Raw genomic sequence first — 23,570 nt, 5'->3', positions numbered from 1 at the left:
GCCGGACATGCCAGTAACTACAGTCTCCGGCCACCTCCCCAGCCAGGCTTATGTTCTCATCGTCTTGGCTTAGTTTCTTCCCAGCTTTTTGAGGAGCTGTCTGCAGGCTTGAGCCAGGACTGGGGACATCCTTGGGATGAAGTTCCATGTGAAGATATGTGGGAGGATGTCTTCACTGTGGACTTATGGAAGGATTCTGAAGTCTCCATGAACTCCTGAGATCTTGACACTGTGCAGAATGTTGGCACTTCTCTGGTATAGAGTGTTTTTAGCTTTTATCACATTCCTGGGGGGATGGAGTATCGGCAAAGGTGTATGTGTGTGAGAGGGTGTTAATTACCACTAATTTAAGGGGCACCTGGGTGGCTCCGTTGGTTAAGCGTCTGCCTTTGGCTCAGATCATGGTCCTAGGGTCCTAGGATCGAGCCCTGTGTGGTGCTCCCTGTTCAGCAAAGATCCTGCTTCTCTCTCTCCCTCTGTCTGCTGCTCCCCCTGCTTGTGTACTCTCTCTGTCCAATAAATAAATAAAACCTTTAAAAGAAAAAAAAAAAAAGAACCACTTATTTAAGACCGTTAGGCGATAGAAAATTCCTCAGATTAAGAAAGCCTTTTCCTATAGGTAGACAGGGTTGATCCCTGCTGGGAACACAAGCCCTTGTAAAACAGACCAGTCCTGGTCCTTATTTCCTACATGTGAGAAACTGAGGTCCAGAGGGTTGAAGGTTGGACTTGTCCAAGGCCACACACCCTGCTAGGCAGAAAATCACAGCCTGGGGGAGGGCTGGAGGTGAAGAATCTCATCTGGAAATCCCAGTTTAATCCTGGTTCTCTGCCGAGATGAAAGTCCAGGTTTGACTCTTGATCAGGGGCCCCAGGCTTGTCAAGATTTCCAAAACTTGTTGCTACTTCCCTCCCACTCCTCCCACCTTCTGCTGGTTTAGGCCACCTGGGTTTAAAGGAACTTCTTTTAGAGGAGGGTGAGATCCCTTCCTCTCGGGCTGTGGGAATGGAAAAAGGAATAGAACACTCCCCGGGGCAGGTTTCAGCCGTTTTTCAGGAGACCTGGAGTCCTTGTACCTCCTGTGCCTCCCCTGCCCTGGGGGGAGGCTCCATTCTGAAGGCTGTTTGTGTATCTGCTCCTCTCCGGCCTGGACCCCAGGCCCCTGCCCCTTCCAGTCCCCAGCAGGCTCATCATGGAGGCTTGCATTCTTGGTCATACAACCCCAACCGGAAAACCTCGTTAGATCCATTAATTTGGAATCTGCTGTGACTTTAAAACTGGCTAACCTGGAGTAATTTGAAAAAAGTTTTAGGGGCCCCTGGGTGGCTCAGTTACTTAAGCATCTGACTCTTGGTCTTGGCCCACAGTCCTGGATTTGAGCCCCACTTAGAACAATTTTAATGATGAAAAAAAGTATACAAGCAAAGAAGTATGAAGTATAATGTAATAAGTCTCCGATGTACCCATCACCTAGCTTTAGAAATACCAACTCATATCGAGCCGATGTTTATTTTTTCTTCACCCTCTGATTATTTTGCTGCAAATCCTGGGCACCTTATTATTTTTTAAAGATTTAATTAATTAATTTATTTGACAGAGATCACAAAGAGGCAGAGAAAGGCAGGCAGAGAGAGAGGAGGAAGCAGGCTCCCTGCTGAGCAGAGCGCTCTGGGCACCTTATTTTATCTGTAGTTCTTTGTCTCTCTTTTTAAGTTTTTGTTTATTTGTCAGGGAGAGAGAGAGAGAGAGAGGGAGAACATGCGCGGGCGCTCAAGCAGGTGGAGCGAGGGAGCCTGATGCGGGATTCGATCCCAGGATTCTGGGATCATGGCCTGAGGGGAAGGCAGACACTTAACTGACTGAGCGGCCCAGGGTCCCTATCTCTCTCTCTCTTTTTTTTTTTTTTTTTTTTTAAATATAAGAACTTGAGGAGCGCCTGGGTGGCTCAATCAGTTAGGTATCTGACTCTTGATCTCAGCTGAGTTCCTGACCTCAGGGTCGAGGGTTCAAGACCTGTGTTGGGCTCCACACTGGGCATGGAGCCAACTTAAAAAAATAAGAACTTACAAAGTCACGGATTTTAGTTAACAGTGTTACCCAGTATCTAATCAGTGTTCAGTATGCGGTAGAATCACTTCACCCACTTATGGGAGAAGTTAGGAGCTTATGGAATTACAGGTGGGACATTTCGATTTTATTGGAGAATAGTACCCGCTTAGCCAGGCCCGCTGTTCACTATGTTGTATGAAAATTTTTTTTAAAGATCTTATTTCTTATTTATTTATTGACAGGGAGCGGGGAGGGAGAAGCGGGCTTCCTGGTGATCAGAGGTCATGACCTGAGCCAAAGGCAAGTGCTCAATGACTGAGCCACCCAGGCACCCCTGTTGTATGAATTCTGAATATTTTTTTCTTTAAAGATTTTTAAAAATTATTTTATTAGAGAGAGTTTATAAGTGAGAGAGCACAAGCAGGGGGAGCAGCAGAGAGAAAAGGGAGAAGCAGACTCCCCACTGAGCAGAGCCCAACTTGGGGTTCAATTCCAGGATCCTGAGATCATGACCTGAGCCGAAGGCGACCGCTTGACTGGCTGAGCCACCCAGGCGCCCCAGATTCTGAATATTTTTGGTTGTCCTTTGGCCAGACTTGGCTGAGTTTTGGCAAAGGCTTTTTGTCTCCTTTCTTCCATCAAAATAGCAGCACGAGACAGCACACAGAGTCTGGAATCAGACAAGGTTTGAGTTCCAAGCCTGACTAGGCTTTTAGAAGTAGCTGTGTGCTTGGCAGAAATACTCAATCTCCATTCTCAGGGTCCTGGTCTGTAAAATGGAGCCGTGGACCCCACCCTCACGGGTAATGAGGGTCTTCTAGCAAGTGCTGAATTTCAGCTTGGCGTTTCTTAAGCATTCCTCAAATGCTGGCCCTTCCCTAATTGACTTGTTTTCCTTCCCAGTCTAAGTCCGTGACACTTCTCTGAAAAGGTGAAAAGGATTAGAATTTCCTTCCCAGGGAGAATTCCCAACCACATCCTTTTCCGGGTGTCCGGTTCCTGTGCTTCCGGAAATTCTTGGTTTTGCTCCTTAACTCCTTACACAGTTGCATGGGTGCTCTCTCCCTCTGTTCTCTGCTGAAATCTTCCCCAGGGCTTGAGAAAAATGGTCACTTGGTCTCTGTGGCCTTCATGGCCCCCCACCCCACCACCGCTCCCTCCTCCCCCAGCATTGGAGAGGTGGGTCCCCTGTGGTTCCTCTGTCCTGGGAGCTGCCCCAGGGCTTGGTAACTTGCCCTTCAGGTCAAGGCAGGCAAAGAGGTCAGAAGCCACAGGGCGTTGGCACCCAGGGAAGGAATTAGGTTGGTGAAACCATTGCCTTCGTTGTCAGGGGCTATCATGCAACAGGTTTATCAGCTCCTGGGTGCTGGGGTGTGCTTCGTGAACCTCTAGGTATTCTCTTGCTTTTTCTGAATGAGAGGTGTTGGGGTTTGGGCCCTCCAGGCTCCGCTCAGAGTAGAGGGCCCTGTTACCTGGAGGGCAGAGGTACTGCTCAGCTCTAGTGGAGGCTGGTGCACTGGAGTGTGGAGTGGGGCCCTGGGCCGTACCAGGACCCTTTAGTCGTTGGGGGAGGCAGGGGACTGGGACTGGAGGCGCTGGTATTTCCCTCTGTTGCCCCAGCAGTGACACCTAAATATTGTTAACGACTGTGTTAACCGTCGCCCAGTGAGAGTGCTCCTGGCCAGCCCTTCGTCCCTGCCTCCCTCCATGCTTGTCTGGATGCCTGTGGGCTCCTGAGGAGCGGGCCAGGGATTGAGCGTCCACTCCCACAAAAGGAACCCCCATTCGCACAGCTTATCTCTGGAAGTTCTCACAAAAGCCCTGTCCAATTCCACAGGAGGAAACGATGGTACGAGCCGTCAAATACCATGGCTTCTCTCTGGACCCCCAAGCCCTCCGTATACCACTCTGGCCCAGCTTGCGCCTGGCCTTCCATAGTTTGTGGGGCAGAGGAGTTCACCGGGGGTCCTGGGAGGGGAGGACTGGGTACAGTTCCCAACATCCCCCCACGTGCTTTGGGCCTGAAAGAAATTAGGTAGCACCATCAGTAATAGAAACCAGGCCAAGCGCTTAAAAGACAAAGGGTCTTCCATGGCTTCTGTAGTGTGTGTGTGTGTGTGTGTGTGTGTGTGTGTGTGTCGGTTGGGGGCTTGCGGGGAGGTTTGGGGGTCTGAAGGATTGGGTGTGTGTGTCCTAGAGGGGTGGGTGAGTCTCTGCCTCTTGGGGGTGGGAGAGGGCTGCCAGGAGGTCTTTTTTCTTTCATTGGTTGTGTGGCCCTGCCCTCCTCCCCCTCCTTCTCCTGGAACATTCCAGACATTCCAGACTGCCATTGCTTTCAGGATATGGATTAAAACCCCAAACCGAGATTTGATTTCCTCACCCCATCCCCTCCCCAACTCTTCCCTACCTTGAAAAGAAAAGTCCCTAAACCTAGGAGTTTGAAGGAGGAGTAGGAGGAGGAGGGTATTTCTGACCTTCGACCTGAGATTACACTAAGGGACCATCTTGAAAGAGCCATCTTCACACTGAGCTCCCGCACAGTGGTGACTGTAGGCCCTTACTGGTCTGAGCTCCCAGGCAGGTAGCCCCTGCCTTTTCATCTGCAAAAGTTTGCTAGAGGTAAGGACTTCTGTGGTGGGGCATCACGGGAGACCCGTGTCTTCAGTCTTCCAGTGTGTAACCATCTCTTCCGTAATTCTCCCTACAGTTGAACTTCTACTGTGAGGGTTTCTGCATTTTCTCTGCCTGTTTGGGCACAAAATGAGTGTTCTTTGGGACATCATCCCTCACAAGGCCATATGTCAGGCCCCCTCTTTTGCCTTTGAATGGAATCAAAGAAGGTGGCCTGGTGTAGGATCTGAGGACCCGGAACTGGACACGGTTCTTCTCCTTGCTGTCTTGTTCAGCAATGTAGTCTGATGACTTTAGATCGGGTTCATGAACCACCCAAGGTAAAGAGCCTTAAACATGTAGATTCCCTTTAACACGGATCCTCCTTTTCCCTGCAGTCATTTTGTCCCAGGAAGAGCTTTCCATGCTCAGAGCTACACAGCCTAGAAGGGATCTTGGAGACCCTTCAGTTTCCATTTGACCCTTTAAGGTCCCAGGGATGGAGTGAGTGAATGGACCTAGGACAGAGCCCAGAGGGAAGCTTTTATGGTGAGAGCTTAGCATCCCTTCTTCCTGTGTTTTCAACACCCGTCTCCTCTAGCTTGGCAGGAGCTGACAAGGAAGGGCCCGGTAGGAACACTGAGGCCTGAAGCTTACTTGGCTTAGTCAGATGAAGACCCAGTCCGGTAGTTTAAGAGCTAGAACCGGATTTTCTGCTTCCCAGGTTCGTTTTCCCTCTTGCCGTTAGAATTTCATTGGACCATGTCCCTGAACTAAGTTTGTGATCAAGGAAATGCTGAGACATAAATGACAATTGACCAGTGAAGATCAAGTCAATTGAAATGTTAGTAAGCCCAGGGATTAGGGCATCGATTTAGGTAGTGAGCAGTTAATTGCCCTGGGAATCAACCTTGAACCTGAAAGCCTTCCTGGGGAAGATTACACTTTTAAGAGGTATTTGAAACATGGGAAGGAGACAAGAGAAGGCATCTGGAAGGAGGGAAGGTGGCGGTCCTGATGCCGTGTCGGTGTGTTTCCGCCTTAGTATTTCAGGAGCGGCTGTTACTGCTCTTTAAGTACTTGAAGCCCTTTGCTAAGCTCTGATACTATCTAACATCACCTGAAACCACCCTGTGAATAGGTATTATCCCTGTTTTACAAAGAAAGGAAAGTGAGCCTCATAGAAGTGAAATAATTTTAAGATCAGTGCTCTTAAGTGGAACAGAGATTTAAATCCATACCTGCATCAGAAACACTGAGCTCTGCCGTACTACCAGCCTGCTGTCAGTTGTTTGCATGTATGTCTCTCCCAATAAATTGTGAGCACCTTGAGGCCAGGTACCTTGTCTCTTTTGTTTGTCACCGTGTTGCCAGTATCTAGAACAAAGTACAGCTTGAACTAGGCACAGTTAAATGGGTATCAGATTAATGAATGATGTCTCTGTAGCAGCTTTGGATTCCTAGTCCCTGAAACGTTGACACCTCCGTGGGAGGTAAGAGGTGAAAATAGGTGGTTAGTGAAGGTAAGAGAGGGAGAGACCTGGGTGGAGGAACAAACAAAGCAGGTTTGGTTTGGGGTGGATTATGGTACCCTGATACCTCGGGCCTCTGATCTTAGTCTTCCTGTCAGTGGCTGCACTGATCTTTTACCTTGGGAAGTGAGGCACTTCTCCCAGATCTTCATTCTCAGAGGTTATCGTTGTTGGATTTTCCAACTTTGGTGTTGAACAGGAGGTAGGGAGATAAAGACGCACACAGGGGTTAAACACTGCCAGGTCGTAGGTCCCTAAAGCATCCAGAGCTTCATGACCATTAATCCTGTTCCCTCTGATTTCAGGAGTCGGAAAATTCAGATTCGAAATATCCCACCCCAGCTCCGTTGGGAAGTAAGTGATTGGGGGCAACGCAAGACATGGGGAAGTGGAGACTGGAAAGGAAGTCCAGGCCAGTCTGAGTTGGCAGAGATGACTGGGGAATCCCCACCCCTGCCCCGCCCCGGTGGTGTGGGGGTCTGCCAGGGATGCTAGTGCTGAGGGAGGTTGGTTGGGTCTCCTCCACAGCCTGGGACTCCCCAGGTTAGCCCTTTGGGCTTGTCCCTATGAGGAGAAGCATTGGGGAGGTGGGTAGGGTGTTCTCTGAGCCCCAGACGTAGACCCCAGAGGCCCAAATCTTCTTCCAGAAAGGCCCTTGGATGCCTTTTAGTTGTGCTCAAGTGCATTTCTGCGAAGATACCTCGACAAGTTACCAGCAGTATTAGTACCCTACAAAGAGTACATCCAGCAGGTCATACTATGCAGTCCCCTCCTGAGGCTCTGCCTGTGCCCCCGTGCTCTGGGGTGACGGTGGCCGGTGGCCAGCTTCGTGAACAGTTCCTGGGATGCTCAGAGTAGCCTTCCTCTCCTCTTTCCTCCATGCCCCTAGGTGCTGGACAGCCTGCTTGCTCAGTACGGTACAGTGGAGAACTGCGAGCAAGGTAAGGGTACAGAGGCCATGAGCAGTGGGGCGGGGCGGGGGGCGCATGCTGGAGCAGTTTGGGGGATCTGCTCTGCTTCGTTTTCCATGACCACAACCACCTGGCGTACCAAAAGCAGACAGGCAGACAGACAGAATATGGCATGAAGGGAGATACACACATGGGGGAGGTAGGCACGTCGGCCTGGCTTTGGCTGTGCTGCTTCTCTCTGGAGCGGGTTTCCCTGTTTAATGAGCAAAAGTCACCCATTTCCTGCCTGGGGTCCCAGGCTCTCAGGGGTCAGTCACAGTCGAAAGAGAGGTCTGAAGAGTTGAGCAGTAGTATGGGCATGGAAATTGGCACTCAGCCCAAAGAAGTCTGCAGCTCCTGCATTTTTTTTTTTTTTAAAGATTTATTTATTTATTTGACACAGAGAGAGAGAGAGAGAGTGGCAGGCAGAGGCAGAGGGAGAAGCAGGCTCCCTGCTGAGCAAGGAGCCGCATGTGGGACTCATCCCAGGAGGCTGGGATCATGAGCTGAGCCAAAGGCAGCCGCTTAACCAACTGAGCCACCCAGGCGTCCCAGCTCCTGCATTTTAAAAGCTTCATGATTCTTAATATTTGGCTGGAGTAGTAATTGGTTATCTCTTTGCAGAAGCTCTGATGGTCTGCAAGTATTTTATTACTGGGTGCATGGCGATGGGCAGGGGGCGGTGTTTCAAGAGTGTGTTTATTATTTCAGAAGAAATACTAAGAGGTCTGGGTCATACACTATTTGCTGAGATTTCTGAGGTTTCTCCATTGCTTCAAGTTATAAATAATTTTGGGCGCCTGGGTGGCTCAGTGGGTTAAGCCGCTGCCTTCGGCTCAGGTCATGATCTCAGGGTCCTGGGATCGAGGCCCACATCGGGCTCTCTGCTCAGCAGGGAGCCTGCTTCCTCCTCTCTCTCTGCCTGCCTCTCTGCCTGCTTGTGATCTCTCTCTGTCAAATAAATAAATAAAACCTTTAAAAAAAAAAAAGTTATAAATAATTTTAAGAGGAAACGAGCAAAAATAAGGATGATTTTGGCTGGATGGATACAAGGTAGAGCTTGGCCATTCCGAGAAGATACAGTTGGAGTTTGTATTTTTCTGAGAAACGTAAAGAAATCACCCCGTTGAGATTTAAGCGCTTATCTCCATTTTCTGTGGAAAGGCGCAATCTAGAAATCACTGTAGATTATAATACCAGCCTGTGCAGAGGTGAAGTGCTGAGTCCATCAAGTGTGTTCTCCTGCTCTGATCGTGTAGGTTGCCTTTTTATCGTAAATGCCGGGACCCAGCTGGACACACGGATAACCATTGCCCCGTATGGCTTGCGTGTTAGACTAATGACTAAGTTACTCCTGGACAAACAGCCAGAATGAGCGCTGGCTGGGGACCTCAGCGTGAGCTGTGCTGGGAGGGAGGTCCCGAGGCCCAGCTAGTTTACATCTGTCCACGGCTCACTGGGGAGCTCTAACACATCATATGAGAAGGGGAGACCGGCTCCCTGGAGAGAACAGAACAGGAAATGTTTGATTTTGCTGGACAACAGAGAAAGTCTTTTCTTGTCACTTTCTAAGTGAGGTTCTTTCTGTCCACTCTGTTTGTTTATTTTTTAAAAGATTTTATTTATTTATTTGATGGACAGAGATCACGAGTAGGTAGAGAGGCAGGCAGAGAGAGAGAGGGGAAGCAGGCGTCCTGCCGAGCAGAGAGCCCGATGCGGGGCTCGATCCCAGGCCCTTGAGACCATGACCTGAATCGAAGGCAGAGGCTTATTAACCCACTGAGCCACCCAGGCGCCCCCTGTCCACTCTATTTAAAATGCATCTCTTCCCACCACCTCCTTTAACTTTGACTGACATTTCTCCATGGCGTTCATCAACTTCTGATAGGCTAGAGAATTTGCTTATTGTGCTTTGTGTTGTCTGCTCCCGCTAGAATGTAAGCTCCAAGAAGGCAGGGCCTTTGTTGGTTTCATTCATTATGGTGTTTCAGTTTAATGGGCAAGATTGTTCTTGTGGACTCTCCCTCATTCACCCCTGAGCTGGGGCAGCTCTGCGGATGAAGGCCAGAGGGGTTTAGAGTGCTCTCTGCTGAGCATTTGTTATTCTCAGGGTGAGGGGGACAGAGGCTTGGTTTTAGTCCCTGTCCTCCGCCCCAGGGCTGAGCTGGCCCAGGGAACCCCGAATCAAAAGACAGACACAAGACAGGTTAATTTTACTAATTTAAAATAAGAAACATGCCCTCAGATCGCCTGGAATTCTGTTGTCCATCCCAGTCTCTCCCTGTAGGAAAGAGTATATGGCAGAATCAAATGAATGAAGACCAAGAGGTTTCATGGTAAGAACAGAGGATTGGATGGGATTCATGGCAGGCACCATGAATTTATTTATGCTGGATAGAATGTGTGCATTTTCACTGCCAAGAGGTGTGGAAGACGGAGTCAGGAAATTGCCACCCCTCAGTTCCCTAGTAGCTACTCCTCTGCCCGTTTAGCTTAGTTTATGATAGCTTACTTGTGGTCTCTCTGTCCTTGAGGATGGTCTGCAGCGGAAGTGGGTCTTTTTGCCATATGCTTACAGACCATGTTTGGGATGTTTGCTTCCGTAAATTGCTGATCTTACTGTGTGTGTGGATTTTTTTTTTTTTAAAGACTTTATTCATTTATTTGACAGAGATCACAAGTAGGCAGAGAGGCAGGCAGAGAGGGGGAAGCAGGCTCCCCGCTGAGCAGAGAGCCCGATGTGGGGCTCAATCCCAGGACCCCAGGATCATGACCTGAGCCAAAAGCAGAGGCTTTAACCCACTGAGCCACCCAGGCGCCCATGTGTGTGGATTTTTGACAAAGTTTAACTTCCCAAGAATAAACGGGAAATCCCAGACCCGGTGTGTGTGCTCTCCCTGCTGCCTAACTGCTGTGCTGACCGCACCGTTTGGTTGCCCAGTGTGGGGTCGGGGGCTGGGAGGTGCTGGCCAGGGGGAAATTTAGAGGAAGACACAGATGGGAAAATGCAAAAAGGTTAATTTGAATTTTCTAGTTCTGGAGAGACTGGCCTCAAGGGTGGGTAGCTTGCCTTGTCTTTCAGGTCTTTCCTTCTTCCAACACATTCAATGTCTTCTAACCTGGAAGGATGAGCTTTTGACACTTTGGGGTTCATTGGTGGCATCTCCGGATTGCATTGCTCTAACCTTGGACTCTGTTTTGCTCCCCCAGTGAACACCGAGAGTGAGACGGCGGTGGTGAATGTCACCTATTCCAACCGGGAACAGACCAGGCAGTGAGTGGGCTGGAAAGTGGGGTGGGGAGGGTCTTCATGGGGCACCTGGAGGCAGGCAAGAGTGCCTGCTTCGGTTCTGTTATGGTGACAGCCAGTCGCAGACTTTTTTTGGTTCACGGGTCTCAAGGGTTCAGAAACTCATCAGGGTTGATAGCAAATCATGGACAGGAAAAGACCCAGAGAGACCTTCCCAGGAAAGGTGGGAAATCTCTAGGAGAAAAGGTGGGCTTTCTCTGGGATGTGTAGTTGCCCTGGCAGGGTCCTTTGCCGTGTTGAAGGCGCCATCTAGTGTTAGTGAGGTGGAACTGCGGGATTCACAGAAGGGATTTGTACGTGTTCTGATGTGGCGCGGAGGGGGGGGCGGGGGGGGGGCAGACATTTTCTTGCGGGTGATTCCGCGAGCCCAGTTTCTGCTCTTGAAGGGTCCAGTTCGTCCCGTCACACGCATGCTTTCTAGCTCCTTAAGCCCTTTGGTTGAGCAGTTACACTTCTCACTTGCTGGTACTGACGGACTTTGTACAGTCTGCATTTACTTGTTCATATCTGACCTGTTAATGGGCTTTTTGCAACATTGGGCTTTTGACAGCTTTCCTGTTCCTTCAGCATGCTGCCTCTAGCCTGCTGGTGGTACATGGATCCCAACCGCTTCCTCAAATCCTATTTTCTTTGTTTTTCTTTATTTTGTTTTAAAGTTTATTTTATTTATTTTATTTTTTAAAAGATTTTATTTATTTATTTGACACAGAGAGCTCACAAGTAGGCAGAGAGGCAGGCGGGGGGCGGGTGGGAAGCAGGCTCCCTGCTGAGCAGAGAGCCCGATTCCGGGCTCGATCCCAAGACGCTGAGATCATGACCCAAGCCGAAGGCAGAGGCTTAACCCACGGAGCCACCCAGGCACCCCTTAAAGTTTATTTTTTGAGTTATTTCTACACCCAACGTGGTACTCGAATGCAGGATCCCGAGATCAAGAGTTAGCACACTCTACTGACAACCTGCCAGGCACTCTGCCCGCCTTTTTTTTTTTTTTTTTTTAAATTTAGCAGAGACCACAAGTAGGCAAAGAGAGGGAGGGAAGCAGGCTCCCCGCTGAGCCGAGAGCCCGACATGGAGCTCGATCCCATGGGATCATGACCTGAGCTGAAGGCAGAGGCTTAACCCCCTGAGCCACCCAGGTGCCCCATGCCTGCATTTTTTTTAAGTGGCTCTTGAGCTCAGAATTTTCTGGACGTCCCTGTTGCCTCTTCCTTAGCCTGGCTCTAAAGGTCATGTCAGCACCGGCTTACTCCCCACGGCCTGTTGGTGCCTTGTTAACATTTCTGACCTGCATCGGCTGCTGTGGGACAGGAGGAAGCTTGATTTTTTCAGACATTCCAGATAGACTTAAACTCCAGCTTCCAAACTCTAAGCAGGACCTTCTGTCTCCAGCTCCCTCTCCCCTCACGCAACAGTTTCCTCAGGTATGGAAGGTGCCAGGCTCAGACTCAACAGGTGTAAAAACAAGTCTCTTCTTTCATCATGTGTTTATTATATTTAATTACTTACCGCGAATCGCATGTGGTTCTCAGAGTAACGTGTGATACGTAGTTCTGGCTGGAACTAATAAGCCACTTCGAAATTCATTGAGAAGAACTTATTTAGGTTTCCCTTTGATGTTTTCAGCCATTTAGACTGGACAATTCTCTGAGGTGGAGGTGGGAGTGGCGGGTAGGTGGTCATCTCCCTTGCTTTCTGTGTGTTCCAAGTTGTACCCCAGAGTGCTTCACACATTGGAGGGCCTTTGGTGTGATGGGCGTGGACTGGAAAGACCAGTAGATTCTCCCTCTGTCCTCAGAGCCATCATGAAGCTGAATGGCCACCAGCTGGAGAACCATGCCTTGAAGGTCTCCTACATTCCTGACGAGCAGATAGCACAGGGTCCTGAGAATGGGCGTCGAGGCGGCTTTGGCTCTCGGGGTCAGCCCCGCCAGGGCTCCCCTGTGGCAGCGGGGGCCCCAGCCAAGCAGCAGCAAGTGGATATCCCCCTGCGGCTCCTGGTGCCCACCCAGTATGTGGGTGCTATCATCGGCAAGGAGGGGGCCACCATACGAAACATCACGAAACAGACCCAGTCCAAGTGAGTCTTGGCTGCGGGGCAGTGGGAGCTGGGGTGCCTCCTGTTTGCACACTGGGCATGTCTCAGTATACACCTTTCAGGAAATGTTTCCTGGAATGTGTTCCTTTTTCTCTTCATTGGGGAAGGGGGATGGTCACTGCTTCAATCTCAGCCTCCTGGAAAGGTGGGGGCTGTTGGGGAGTTGAATGGACCTGGGGCATGCCATTTGCTGGCAGTGGCTGGGCCACATCATTGTTGGTAGGAGGCATTCTAGAATTTCTTGTAGGAAGTGTCCTCAGGCAGACCGAGTCTGGGTGAGTCAGCCACGGAGTCTGCTGGTGGCCCCTGGGATGGGCAGCCTGGCCAAAGCCAGCCCTCAGTGATAGGTCACCATCCTGCCCCATCTCCTGTTCCACCACTGCTACCCCTCTAATCTCTTTATTAAAATTGGACTTTTTTTCTTTTTTAAAGATTGTATTAATTTATTTGTCAGCACGAATAGGCAGAGAAGCAGGCAGAGGCAGAGAGAGAAGCAGGCTCCCCGCTGAGCAAGGAGCCCTATATAGGACTAAATCCCAGGACCCTGGGCTCATGACCCGAGCCGAAGGCCGCCGCTCAACTGACTGAGCCACCAAGGCATCCCAGACTTTTTTTTTTTTTTAAATTTGCATATAGTTGACCCCTCTTCTCTAATCTTTATAGCTGATCAGGGTACTCTGGAAAAGAACAGCTCACATCATGTCCTTATTCCAAACGCATCCTTAATTATTTACTTTTAATTTGGAATAGTGTGCCTTCCCTTTATAGTTGTTTCATGGGGGGCACCCAGTGTTGAAGAGGAAATGCAGCTTCAGAGCTGTGGGCTGCTGATTGCCAGCCTGTGTTCCCATGCCAGACGCCACTGTTGTCCCTCACTCATTCAGTGGGCCGGCCCAGGTTCCCCTGAACCTTTCTCTGCCCTTCCCACTTCTGCACTTGAACTTGTTCTAAGAGCCGTTTCTGGACTTTGGGTTGAGGAGAGGTGGCCAGGAGGGTGAAGAAGACTCTGGGTTTCACCGGGGACCCCTAACTATCCTTGACCTTGTGGTCCTCAGGATAGACGTGCACAGGAAGGAGAACGCAGGTGCTGCGGAGAAGGCCATCAGCGTCCACTCGACCCCGGAGGGCTGCTCGTCTGCCTGTAAGATGATCTTGGAGATCATGCACAAGGAAGCCAAGGACACCAAAACGTAAGGCTTTCACTCAGCGTTTCTCAGGAGGAGGGGATGGCCGCCCTCCTCTGCTCTGACACACTTTATTCACAAGAATGTGGAGATAGAGAGGAGACAAGACATAAACTGAAACATGAGGTCCTTTTTCCTACAAGTTACACCCGTGTACCCTTTTAGTGATTCTGTGCATTTACAGGCGTGCGTGTGCGCGCGTTGGTCCACGGACGTACGTATGCACAGGTGTGCGTGGGCCCTTGTACGTGTTCCAGCACAAACAGGACCGTAGTGAACGTGTTCTGTAGTTCGCTTTTTTCATTTATGGATCAGCAGTTAATCACCTGCCTCATTCTTTCTAACGCGGCATGGAATTCTGTGGTGTGGCTTTTTTTTTTTTTTTTTTTTTTTTCTTTTTTTAAGGTCTTTTATTTTCTTTTTATTTATCATGCCATAAATTCATAGGGAATGGGTTCCAGCAGTTCGGGCTCTTTTCCATTGGTTCTCACGAAATGTGCTTCTCCGGGTGGAGCAGGCTGACACTTCAGCTGAACCCAAGTACCTTTCTCTTTGGCTTCCTTCTTTTTCTGATCATTTTCCTTTACACGCTTCAGGAAGCTATCTCGGCTCTTTGAATGTTTAATATGCTCAATGCGGACATTAATTCTCTTGGCAAGAATCTTGCCCTTGTTTGTTTACAACAATACCAACAGCATGCTGAGTAACATTGTAGACTCTTCCAGTTTTGCCATGGTATTCCCTTTTGAACAGTGCCCATTCCCTTGATGTCCACAACATCACCTTTCTTGTAGATTTGCATGTATGTGGCTAAAGGAACAACTCCATGTTTTCTAAAAGGCCTAGAGAACACGTACTGGGTACCTCTCCTCTTTCCCTTTGCGTTGGTCATTTTGGCAAATTACTGGAAGATGGCGGTTCCGGCCAAAAGGCTGTGGGGTGGCTATTTTAAAGTAAACAGTTGAATGAGTATTAATATGCACGTGCCCCTGAAATGATCACCCCAATTAGGATAATGAGCACGGCCATTGCTCTGGTAGTCCCCATGCCCCTTGGTGGCTCGTCCGTGCTTCCCCATTTCTCTAGCACTAACTAAGCAACCACCAATTTGTTGATTTTCATAATCATTTCAAAAGTAGGGGTTTTTTTGTTTTTTTTTTTTTAAAGATTTTACTTATTTATTTGACAGAGATCACAAGTAGGCAGAGAGGCAGGCAGAGAGAGGAAGGGAAGCAGGCTCCCCACTGAGCAGAGAGCCCGATGTGGGGCTCGATCTCAGGACCCTGAGATCAGGACCTGAGCTGAAAGCAGAGGCTTAACCCACTGAACCACCCAGGTGCCCCTCAAAAGTAGTTTTGTGCCGTGGTTGGTCCTGGAAACTGTATGTCTGCAGTGGCGGGCTGACCAAGTCTCTGCGTGGCCCCCCCGTTTAACAGCTCTTGTCTCTCCCTCCTTCCCAAGGGCTGACGAGGTTCCCCTGAAGATCCTGGCCCATAATAACTTTGTGGGGCGTCTCATTGGCAAGGAAGGGCGCAATCTGAAGAAAGTAGAGCAGGACACAGAGACGAAGATCACCATCTCCTCGTAAGGCTCCCAGTTACCTCTCTGTGAGGGGGCTGCTGGGGGGCGGCGGTGTGTCACTAGTGAGCCTTAATACTGGGGCCGTAAGTTGGATGCAGTTTCTGCCCTAGGGAAGCATGATCAGTGAAGTGGCAAAGACTGGTTATCTCTGTGAGGGCTGGGGTTGCTGGAGCACATCCTTCCGTCCTCTGGGCTGCCCATCACGCCTGAGGCCTGCATCTCGGAGAGCCTGCAGCAGGGTTGGGGGTGGGGCAGGGAGGGGGATGGCAGTCTCAGGCGTGTTTGCCAGGCTGCGAGAAGCAGACCGACCCAGCCCCACTCTGAGGGTTAAGTGTGTGCTCCCCTGTGTCCTGGCCCGCCCCTCCCGGGAGAACCAGAGCCAGGCAGACCAGTAACCTCTTCCGTGAGCACTGTGTGCCTCGGCATTTCATCCCAGATTCACTCCGTTCTGAAAGCGTAGGAGATGGGTCGCCTAGAACCACTGGCGTCCTCTTTGCTTTACCGGTGCTGAAAAGCGGTCTGTGATCGGGCTTCTCGCAAATCGGGGGGGTTTCAGTCGGGTGTTCTCCTCTCTCTGTACCTGGCTTGCCCCTGCCCTGCCCCAGTGACAGACTGAAAGCCAGAGACGGGGAGCTGTTTGCCGACAGGGACGCAACCTACAGGAGCTGTGTCTGGGGCTGGTGCCCAGCCAGGGGCCTCTCGCTGGTGGGAGGGTGACGCAGCCCTGCTGTCCCGCCAGGTTGCAGGACCTCACCCTCTATAATCCCGAGAGGACCATCACTGTGAAGGGGGCCATCGAGAACTGCTGCAGGGCCGAGCAGGAGATCATGAAGAAGGTTCGGGAGGCCTATGAGAACGACGTGGCCGCCATGAGTGTGAGTGCCCGGTGTCGCTGCTTCCCCTGACGCTCTGGGCCTGCGGCACCGAAGAAGGGGTCCTGCACGTGGGGTGGGCAGGCCACACGCCTTTGGATTTCCAGTCCTCCAGATCTTTGAGGTTTAATGAATAGAGATTCTTGATCTGATGCCTGAGGTGTGGGTCGGGTTTCATCAGGGGCTTTGAGGTCTGTGGTCTTCTATAAAATTGCTGTTGTGGGTCCTTCAGTGAGGAGAGTGACCATAATTTTCATCTCCTTTGTTTTTTAAGGTTTTACTTATTTATTTCAGAGATAAAAGAGGGCACGAGAGCCAGGGCAAGCAGGGGAAGAAGCAGAGAGAGGGGGGCAGGGACTAAGAAGATTCTGCATTGGGTGTGGATCCCAATATGGGGCTTGATCCCACAACCCTGAGATCATGACCTGAGCCAAAGTCCAGAGTTGTACGCTTAACATCTGAGCCAGCCAGCCACTCCTCATCTGATTTTTTAACTTTTTTTTTTTAAAGGATTTTATTTATTTTTTTGACAGAGACACAGTGAGAGAGAGGGAACACAAGCAGGGGAGGTAGGAGAGGGAGAACAGGCCTCCTGCAGAGCAGAGAGCCCGATGTGGGGCTCGATCCCAGGGCCCTGGGATCATGACCCAAGCGGAAGGCATCCCTGATTTTTAAATTATTTTTATTTTTATTTTTATTATTTTTTAAGATTTTATTTATTTGACAGACAGAGATCACACGTAGGCAGAGAAGCAGGCAGAGAGAGAGGAGGAAGCAGGCTCCCTGCCTAGCAGAGAGCCTGATGTGTGGGGCTCGATCCCAGAACCCTGGGATCATGACCTGAGCTGAAGGCAGAGGCTTTAACCCACTGAGCCACCCAGGCGCCCCGGCATCCCTGATTTTTTAAAATTAAGTTTTCATTCATTCGTTCATTTTTAAAGACTTTATTTTTGAGAATGAGGATGAGCGGCCGAGGGAGAGGGAGAAGCAGGCTCCCTGCTGAGCAGAGAGCCTGATGTGGGACTTGATCCCAGGATCCCAGGATCATGACCCGAGCCAAAGGCAGACAGTCAACCGACTGAGCCACCCAGGTGTCCCTCAGCTGATTTTTTTAAAAGGAGAGTGAGAATGTGGGGTGCAGGAAAACAGGTGAGCCCTGGAGGTCTAACTGAGATCTGTCCTTGCTGTGCCTTCTCATGGGAATTTTCCAGTGCAGTTAGGGTTAGTGGAATAAGCCACTGGGGAGATGGGACATCTGAGGGTCTGGTTGACCCTTCTGGTTGGTGTTGCTGGTTCTTGATCCAGCGGTCATGTCCCATTGCTCACAGCCCCACTCCCCATGTGTGTGTGTGTGCGTGTGTGCGTTAGAGAGCCAGAAGGGCAGGAAGGCTTTGTGCAAAAGCACTCAGTTCTGCTGTGTTTGCACCCCCCCAGCCCCAGCACTGCTCTGTGGGTTCAGCCGGGCCCTGCAGCATGAGCTGACCTCTTCCCTCCTCACCTTCCTTCCCCAGCTGCAGTCACATCTCATACCCGGCCTGAACCTGGCGGCTGTAGGTCTTTTTCCAGCTTCGTCCAGCGCGGTCCCGCCACCTCCCAGCAGCGTCACTGGGGCTGCTCCCTACAGCTCCTTTATGGTAGGTGCAAGATTTCCTGATGGGGGAGGGGGGCCCTGTGGGCCCTTCCACGGCCTCCCTTAGGGTTGAGTCCCCTGCGGGAGCTTGACGCTTAGGAATTTGCAGAGGGAGGAGGGAAGGGAGGTCTGGGATGCCCCTCTTGTGCAGTGTTCCCAGCCATGTGCACTGGCAGCTGGCAGCACTGTCCCTTGTCCCTTTTGGCCCCGGGGAGAGCCCCGGCGCGGGTCGCCCATGTTGGCTGCCCAGCGCCTGGCTCCTTCTCTGTGAGGACACTCGCCTGGGGGGTGGAAGGGCGGGCGCTAGGCCGTGCCCTGCCCCCGGTGATAACACGCCCTGCCCCGGCAGCAGGCCCCGGAGCAGGAGACGGTGCAGGTGTTCATCCCAGCGCAGGCGGTGGGGGCCATCATCGGGAAGAAGGGACAGCACATCAAACAGCTCTCGCGCTTCGCCAGCGCCTCCATTAAGGTGACCTGCTCTGCCTCCTTCCAGGTCCTGGGAAGAGGGGAGCGCTCTGCTTCCACCCCGTCAGCCTTTCTTTCTGGATGCCCTGTGGGGCCGTTCTTGGGTGGCTTTTTTCTCTGCTTGTCCCCGTCCCCTTTGCATTTGACCTTGCCCTGGGCCTTTGGGGCTCCTGGCCTTCCCGGGGGAGGGAGCAGGCGGAGTTGCAGCCTGGGAGGAGAGCTTAGGTTCTGGCATGGACTGACATGGGTTCGGCCCCCAGCCCTGGAGCTTCAGTCCCCGATCCCTTGTGATGACTGCAGTCCCAGTCCGAGCGCCACAAAGTGAGGCAGTCAGGGGTCCCCCGGTTGGCCAGTGCCTGGCGCTCAGTGGTTGCGGCAGGTGCCAGCTGTCTTTTCGCCTTCCTTGGCCGGGGTCTGGTGCAGAGAGGAGACACGAAGTAAACAGAGCTAAGCTTCACAAGCCTAAATCCCGTAGTGTCGGCCGTCCTAAAGGAGTTGGTCAGACACAGGGATTCTTTTCTGCCGGTGTGGGTCCCTGCCCTCCTCGCCGTGGTCATTTTGTCTGTGCCCCTGCTCCAAGCAGGCCCCCACTCCGAGCAGGACCCCACGGAAGCCTCCCCAGGAAGCTGAGAGGGTGGGCGGTGCGGAGGCCCTCCTTAGGGACTGTCCCTGGCGCACACACAACGCGCACACGTCCTTACCACGGTTTTGGTGCAGGGGCAGTGCCCTTGGGGCTCAGGGTCTTTGTTCTTGCTTCTCCTGGCCCTCCGAAGTAGGCGGTGGAATTGAGGTGGCGGTGGGGGGCTCGTGGAGGTAGGGGGCACCTCTTTGACCAGTTCTTTCCTTTCTAGATTGCTCCTCCTGAAACTCCTGACTCCAAAGTTCGTATGGTCATCATCACTGGACCCCCAGAAGCCCAATTTAAGGTTCTCATCTTTGTTTTTCTAAGGGAAGGAATCGAGGTTGGGTGGGAATGGAAATCTGCAGAACACTTTCATCTTTTTATTTCATTTTTATTTTTATTCATTTAGTTTTTAAAGATTTTATTTATTTGACGGGTAGAGATCACAAGTAGGCAGAGAGGCAGGCAGAGAGAGAGAGGAGGAAGCAGGCTTTCTGTTGAGCAGAGAGCCCGACGTGGGGCTCGATCTTAGGACCCTGAGATCATGACCTGAGCTGAAGGCAGAGGCTTAACCCACTGAGCCACCCAGGCGCCTGTACATAACACTTTATTTTAAAAAGTTTTTATTTATTTAAGTAACCCCTACACCTAGCGTGGGGCTTGCAGCCACAACCCTGAGAGGGAGAGTCTCCTGTCCTGCTGACTGAGCCAGCTAGGGGGGCCCGAGGGCAGCACTGCGGTGCTGGCTGTCAGTTTGGCATCAGACTCCATTTCTGTTGACTTCTTTGCTCTTTACTTCTGAAGGTGAATAGAAATCTGGGACAGAAGGAAGGCTGAGGGCTTCTTTCTTGTGTCCGGTTTCCCTTAGGAAGATCTTTGATGCCCAGTTCCCTCCTCTCCTTGCTTTCTTTATGTCCTGCTGCTTTGCCGGGTCCCTGAACTGGTGGTCGCAGAGTCAGAGAGCGACCCATTGGCTCCTCCTGACCTAGGCAGGGCTAGAGAACCGGGGACACTCTAGAGGCTGTGGGGACTGTCCAGCAGCCTCTCCTCTGGCTGACTTGATCAGCTGCCTTGTTCACGATCCTCCTAGAGCCTGCAGGGGTTTGTAGCTTCTGAATTGTCCCTGGAAGTATGTGTTCAGTTACTGTACCCGGGCTCTCCAGCATTACAAGGAAGCAGAAGGAACAGGTCGCTGCTCATGGGCCATTTTCGCATCCCCTGGTGTAAATGGTTGAGCCGGGCCTGTGGGGCGAAAGGGGATCCAGGTGCACCTTGGGGGCTCCGGTCGGGCAGTTCCTTTGCTTTTCCCTTCCGTCGTGTGGGGCCCGCTGGTTCATAAGGACCTCCTCCTCTCAGGCTCAGGGAAGAATTTATGGAAAACTCAAGGAGGAGAACTTCTTTGGTCCCAAGGAGGAAGTGAAGCTGGAGACCCACATCCGGGTGCCGGCGTCCGCTGCTGGCAGAGTCATTGGCAAAGGTGGCAAAACGGTGAGCCTGGAGGGCCAGGGTTGGACATGCTGGGTCACAGTGCCCACACCGCACAGCTCTGCCCTGGCCTCCTCCTCCCCTACCCCGTAGGACCTAAGGACCCCCACTTGCTCCTTTACCTAATTTTCCTCCCTGGCCCGGCTCCCGGGTCCTCCAGTTACCTGCTCGGGACTTGGCTCCTGCCCCTCCCTCCAGCCCCCTTCTGTGCTTTCCGGAAAGCACCCTAAGCTGCTCTCTGCCCCCCACCCCGCCCAGGTAAATGAGTTGCAGAATTTGACAGCGGCCGAGGTGGTGGTGCCAAGAGACCAGACTCCGGATGAGAATGACCAGGTCATCGTCAAGATCATTGGGCATTTTTATGCCAGCCAGGTACACAGGGCACTCCCCCGTCTCATGCCAGTGCAGTCCCTTTGGCTTTCTTACAGTGACTACCTCCATCCCTGCTTCCGGTTCTGCTGTCCCATTCCAGAACTCACCATCCCCACACTACTTCCGTAGGCCAGTCAGCACTGCCCCGCATTGGGACCGACCCCAGAGTCTGGAAAGAGGGTGGATATTAGGTTCATATGCTCTGAATCTCAAAAAGGCAGAAAAAGGTTGATTGGAAGGTAGTGGGGTTGCCCTGAAATCCTCTGGCGGTGGAACGGGAAGGGATAGGGGGACTCCTGGACACGAGCCCTTCTGTTGAGAGAATAGGCAGCTTCCTAAGCTCCATGCTGCCTAAGCGGTCAAGGGCAGGACAGGAACCCAGAACCAGAACCCCAGTTCCCGGCTCTTGGTTCCCAATGTGGTGTGGCCGTGCAGCACCAGGAGAGAGGGTTTGGAGGCAGAGGGCTTGGAGCTCAGGCCCCACGTGGCCTTTTTGCTGTGTGGCCTGGGCTGAGAAACTTCCCATGACAGTCCTCGGAGAACAAGAGCCATGATAGTATCCTAGATTCCTGCGTGCGTCTGATACATGGAGCACCGTTCCGTGTGGCTCACATATATGAGCTCACTTAATCCCCTGACAGCCTCATTGTACTGCGTGGTAGTGTGAAGGATAGATCCAAGGACGCACTGGGCCAGGATGTTCCCAGTGCTGACGGGGGTGTCGGGGGTTGCGTTTTTCGTGTGTTAGAATGAGAATCAGGGAAACCTTCTGTAAATCATCTGCGTGCGGCCGACTGCATGGGAAGTACGAGGATCCTGAGTCCACAGCCTTTCCCCCACCTCCACCACCTTTTTCTTGAACCAGGAAACTGCGCATTCCGTTTATGGAAGGAAGCCATTCTGGTCAGTGGTTAGGGGCGCCTCCTGTTCCATTTGGCTTCCCTGGCAGAGCTCGGTTCTTAGCGAAGCACCTTTGAGAGGGAAAGACTCTAAGAGACAGATCTTTGGGTCTTTTGTCCATTGCTTAGGTTTCACCGTTTGATTTGTAAATCCGTGTCTGGACATGACTTCATCCCTTTGGCTGGAGATGTTCGCACACGTAGCGGGGAGTCTGATTTGCGAGGAGGTGCCCCGAATGATGACCCTCCGGCCAGACATCCTCCTGGAAACCCCGGGAGTTCTGTTTGGGGTTCAGTAGCGTGTGTGGCAACTATTGTCAGTTTTTCAATTCTGGTGAATTGAGTTTGTATTCTGGCTCCCCCCCCCCACCTTCAGGCATCCCTCCCTGCCCCCCCCCCCCCACAGGGAGGCAGAGAAACTTCGGGTCCCGCTCACCCTCGCTCTTCTTGTTGCGCTTGTTGCCAGTGTCTGAGTCCTGGTGGTCTCTCTCCCCCGGGGTCAGGCTCTTTCCTTACCTTTGGGGGATCCTCAAGGGGGTCTTCACTCTGGCCTCTTCTCTGGTTTTCCTGCAGATGGCACAGCGGAAGATACGAGACATCCTGGCCCAAGTTAAACAGCTGCACCAAAAGGGACAGAGTAACCAGGCCCAGGCACGGAGGAAGTGACCAGCCCCACTCCCTGTCACATCGACTCAAGGACAACAGGCTGAAGTCGAGAGCGCGTTCTCCCCAGCAGGCCTGAGAATGAGTGGGAATCAGGGACACTTGGGCCGGGATGTAGATCAGGTTTGCCCACTTGCTTGAGAAAAGACGTTCCAGTGAGGAACCCTGATCCCTCGGCCCCACACGCCCAACCCATTGGCCCGACACTGCCCGCCCCTCAGGGTGTCACCATGGCGATTCTAGCTCAGGGTGCTTTTAAACGTGGATTGTTGAAGTAAGTTCTCCAGGTCCCACCGAGAGGGTGGGTCAGACCCCAGTGGGAAGAGAAATAAAATTTCCTTCAGGTTTTTTCAATCATTCAAGAGGGGTGTTTCAATCAGCCTCAAAGGATGGTTTGCTTCTTGACCCTAAAATCCTTCCAGCCTTCTCCTACTTGGTCCATTGATTAAAATACCTCTATTCTCATGCCCTGACATAGCCTGTTCCTGTACAGCCTTTTTCTATAGTCACACGGATTGTTTTATCTGTACTGCTACCAGAAAAAGTGGGAACCAGTGCACTGCTTTGCTTACGTTACTGATTCAAAGGAGAAGACACACCAGCATCTGTAGTCTAATTCCGCTCCTTCCCTAACCAACCGATAGGAACAGCAAGGAATAAAGAATGGGGGAGAAATACGATTAAAATATATAGTAATCCACGTTTAAAAGGAGTGCCCTTACGGCTGGTCTAGTTCAGATCACCGGGGTGAAAAATTGGCATGATTAAAATTTTCTCCACTCAGTCGGGACATCCCCACCAAGATTCCCTGCCCCATTCGTGTCCTTCTCCCCATCTAGGTGCACATGGGTGGTACTGAATGCTCAGCGGGATAGGGGATGACCATTGTACTGTCCCTGATTCCCATCATTCTCAGGCAGATTTTATATTTTTTTAAAGTCTATTTTAATGATTGGATATGAGCACTGGGAAGGGGACATGACTCCCCTTGATAAAGTCTCAGTTCCATGGAGGACTTGAGTGGCCCCAAAGGCTGCCACTGTGCCCTCACTCCAGCCCATGTGCTCCTATAAGGGCTGGTTCCCAGAGGTAGGGGTTGTGGGGCACTCCCCCTCCACGGCACTGTTCCCTTGGTGGTGGTGGGATGTGGAACCCAACCCTGAGCTTCCAGTAAAGCTAAAGCCCATCATCTGGCATGTAGTACGAATATTCAGTACATTGGAGAGTATTTGCTTCTGTTTTTATCCTAG

General features: G+C 51.6%; 1 protein-coding gene and 1 pseudogene across 2 annotated transcripts in view; one reads left to right on the top strand and one right to left on the bottom strand.

Annotated features, from left to right (window-relative positions):
* The window catches only part of IGF2BP1 (insulin like growth factor 2 mRNA binding protein 1), a 41,732-nt gene extending 18,939 nt beyond the window's left edge, over window positions 1-22,793 (top strand). The window contains exons 3-15 of one of the 2 annotated variants that reach the window (XM_044248764.1): window positions 6,498-6,546; window positions 7,082-7,133; window positions 10,353-10,416; window positions 12,248-12,529; window positions 13,603-13,737; window positions 15,193-15,315; window positions 16,052-16,187; window positions 17,696-17,818; window positions 18,167-18,283; window positions 19,131-19,205; window positions 20,258-20,389; window positions 20,645-20,758; window positions 22,231-22,793. In XM_044248764.1, coding sequence (XP_044104699.1) covers window positions 6,498-6,546; window positions 7,082-7,133; window positions 10,353-10,416; window positions 12,248-12,529; window positions 13,603-13,737; window positions 15,193-15,315; window positions 16,052-16,187; window positions 17,696-17,818; window positions 18,167-18,283; window positions 19,131-19,205; window positions 20,258-20,389; window positions 20,645-20,758; window positions 22,231-22,323 — 1,495 coding nt within the window. In that variant the 3' untranslated portion in view covers window positions 22,324-22,793. Of the gene's footprint in view, window positions 1-6,497; window positions 6,547-7,081; window positions 7,134-10,352; window positions 10,417-12,247; window positions 12,530-13,602; window positions 13,738-15,192; window positions 15,316-16,051; window positions 16,188-17,695; window positions 17,819-18,163; window positions 18,284-19,130; window positions 19,206-20,257; window positions 20,390-20,644; window positions 20,759-22,230 lie in introns of both variants that reach the window. The other variant, XM_044248763.1, reaches the window with a different exon arrangement.
* On the bottom strand, window positions 14,138-14,658 carry LOC122906607 (annotated as a pseudogene).
* Window positions 22,794-23,570: the final 777 nt, after the last annotated feature.

Source organism: Neovison vison, chromosome 5 (assembly GCF_020171115.1).
Source record: "Neovison vison isolate M4711 chromosome 5, ASM_NN_V1, whole genome shotgun sequence".
Lineage (NCBI taxonomy): Eukaryota > Metazoa > Chordata > Mammalia > Carnivora > Mustelidae > Neogale > Neogale vison.
Note: the sequence above shows the minus strand (reverse complement) of the source record. Positions and strands in the feature narration are given on the sequence as shown.